The sequence below is a fragment of the Panonychus citri genome, unplaced genomic scaffold (genome assembly GCF_014898815.1).
Source record: "Panonychus citri isolate SS breed McGregor unplaced genomic scaffold, ASM1489881v1 Contig00026, whole genome shotgun sequence".
Lineage (NCBI taxonomy): Eukaryota > Metazoa > Arthropoda > Arachnida > Trombidiformes > Tetranychidae > Panonychus > Panonychus citri.
Genome location: NW_026515431.1, coordinates 52,825 through 54,915, shown reverse-complemented (window position 1 = coordinate 54,915; position 2,091 = coordinate 52,825). Strand labels below are relative to the sequence as shown.

General features: G+C 33.6%; 1 protein-coding gene across 1 annotated transcript; it reads left to right on the top strand.

The window, feature by feature from the left end:
- The first annotated feature begins 323 nt into the window (after positions 1 to 323).
- On the top strand, positions 324 to 1,688 carry LOC128396719 (rhoGEF domain-containing protein gxcJ-like). The gene is made up of 2 exons (XM_053357325.1): positions 324 to 427; positions 947 to 1,688. The coding sequence occupies exons 1-2, from the start codon at positions 324 to 326 to the stop codon at positions 1,686 to 1,688; spliced, it is 846 nt and encodes a 281-aa protein (XP_053213300.1).
- Positions 1,689 to 2,091: the final 403 nt, after the last annotated feature.

Sequence of the window (2,091 nt, the reverse complement as noted above, 5' to 3'; positions counted from 1 at the left end):
GAAGATAATGATAGAAGATATTGAAAGAGACTGATGATGATGGTGATGAGATGTTGAAAACGGTGAGAAAGAGAGAGAGGCAAAAATTGTAAACGGTTGTTGTTTTTGGTTCAGACAGAATTTCTTCCCAATCGATTGTACTTATGTGACAAAGGTTATAATTGTCAAAGATACCAAAATCTCCAGCAAGAATATCTTTTACACTCTTAAGAACATTTAAAATAATCAAACAGAAACTGAATGGTTATCAATATTAATCGTTTGATGTCCTACTTGCAACAATCGTTAACCTGTTGTGTCTGTGGTAATTTACTTATGTTCCCATGTCATCAACAGTCTCATCCTGTCAACATCATGTCTGTAAATCTTGTGTTGGAGGTAAAATGAGACTTAAACCTTCCTGTTCTTGGTGTAAAGATCATTCAAAGTTTATCGAAAATATTCAACTTCGAATTCTTTTACAATGTTATAAACAATTGGCTTCATTTATTTTATCCTCATCGATTGTTGATAATTGGGGTTATCTAGTATGCGAAACAAATCAAGCCTCATACTCATCGTTACCAAACAATTTTAATGGTCCAACCACATTTAGACAATTACTTGACGAAGGATCCAATTTCCATGATAAATACACTTTTCAGAGCCGCCGCCATTACGAAGCTTCAATCGTCAAACAAATGGTCATAACAATAACAACAACACCAACAACAACAGCAATCATCACAATTATAATGCTCAACATCCTGGACAACAACATAACAACAACAACAACAACAACAACAATAACATCAACAACAATGGCACAATAATCATCATGAAACGTTTCAAATCATTTACAAATTAATCTTAATTCATCATCATCATCATCTTCCCATCATTCATATTCCCTTTGATGGAGAAACCAGAAATAGTATCAATGTTAAAACTGTGAATAATGTTAAAGTTACAACAATTTAAATACTAATGGTAATCGAATCAGCAGTATCACCAGTATTGGAAATGGTATTAATATTGTCGGTAATTTACTTCCATCGATAACCCTTAGTGAGGCCATTAACGGGGATAACACGAAAACAGGTATCATACTTAAAGCGGGTTCAGCTCAAGCTTTTACTTTAAATCGTAACATAATCAAAGCAGATTCAACACAATTAAATAAAATATTAACCGGAACATTATCCAACAATTCAGTGACCAACAACAACAGTAACAATAATAATAATAATAACACCAGTACAACTCTAACCAATAACAATAGTAATCAAACACCATCGGTAAATCGTAAGGTTCGTAGAGGATGTCGATGTGGCCTGGCCACTCCGAATCCTGGTAAATTGGCCTGTTGTGGTCAACGATGTCCATGTTATGTTGAAAGTAAAGCTTGTAATCAATGTAAATGTCGCGGTTGTCGTAATCCAAATAAGGTGTCCAATTTAACGACAATTAACATAATCTCAACTTCATCTTCAACCGGTTCAATGTTAACATCATCATTAACATCATCGACACCATCAACTTCATCAATAACATCAACATCCAATATAATCACTCCATTAATCACTTCGACAACCTCAAACTCTCTGGCAACATCATCATTTACATCAGCATCTAAACAAACGGAATCGGCTCTAATTACAATTCCAAGTTTGATAGCTGCTAATCTATTCAAATTCGATAATTGTTAATAGCGACGGAGTATTAAAAGAGGTTGGTGGTAAATCAAGTTCTCGTGACAACGGGAAGCATGAGAGAAGAATCAACAACACACATGGACATGAACGTAAATTGTTGGGTTAAAGATGATTAACAGAAAGAATTAATTGGAAATTTTGATAATTTCAGTTTCGTTTAATTAAGTTTATTAGAGGATTTATGTAGAAAAAACAACACGATATGGATGAGTCAGTAGAGAAAGACAAAGAGAAAGAGATTCAAGAGAGTCAAGAAAAGAATGAGTGAGATTTAAAGTAGGAGAGATTAGATGATTAGATGATTAAACACTCATTTCTGCTTAATTCTATAAGATTCGTTATAATCTTGAATAAGAATCTCGAATTCTTCAGCATTTATGTTCACATTGATCCTGTT

What these genes read in the sequence shown, in the direction of transcription:
- LOC128396719 (XM_053357325.1), top strand. Translation starts at nt 324, where the DNA reads ATGTCATCAACAGTCTCATCCTGTCAACATCATGTCTGTAAATCTTGT. An exon ending in TGGTGTAAAGATCATTCAAA is followed by an intron (nt 428 to 946) that starts GTTTATCGAAAA and finishes ATAATGTTAAAG; the next exon opens with TTACAACAATTTAAATACTA.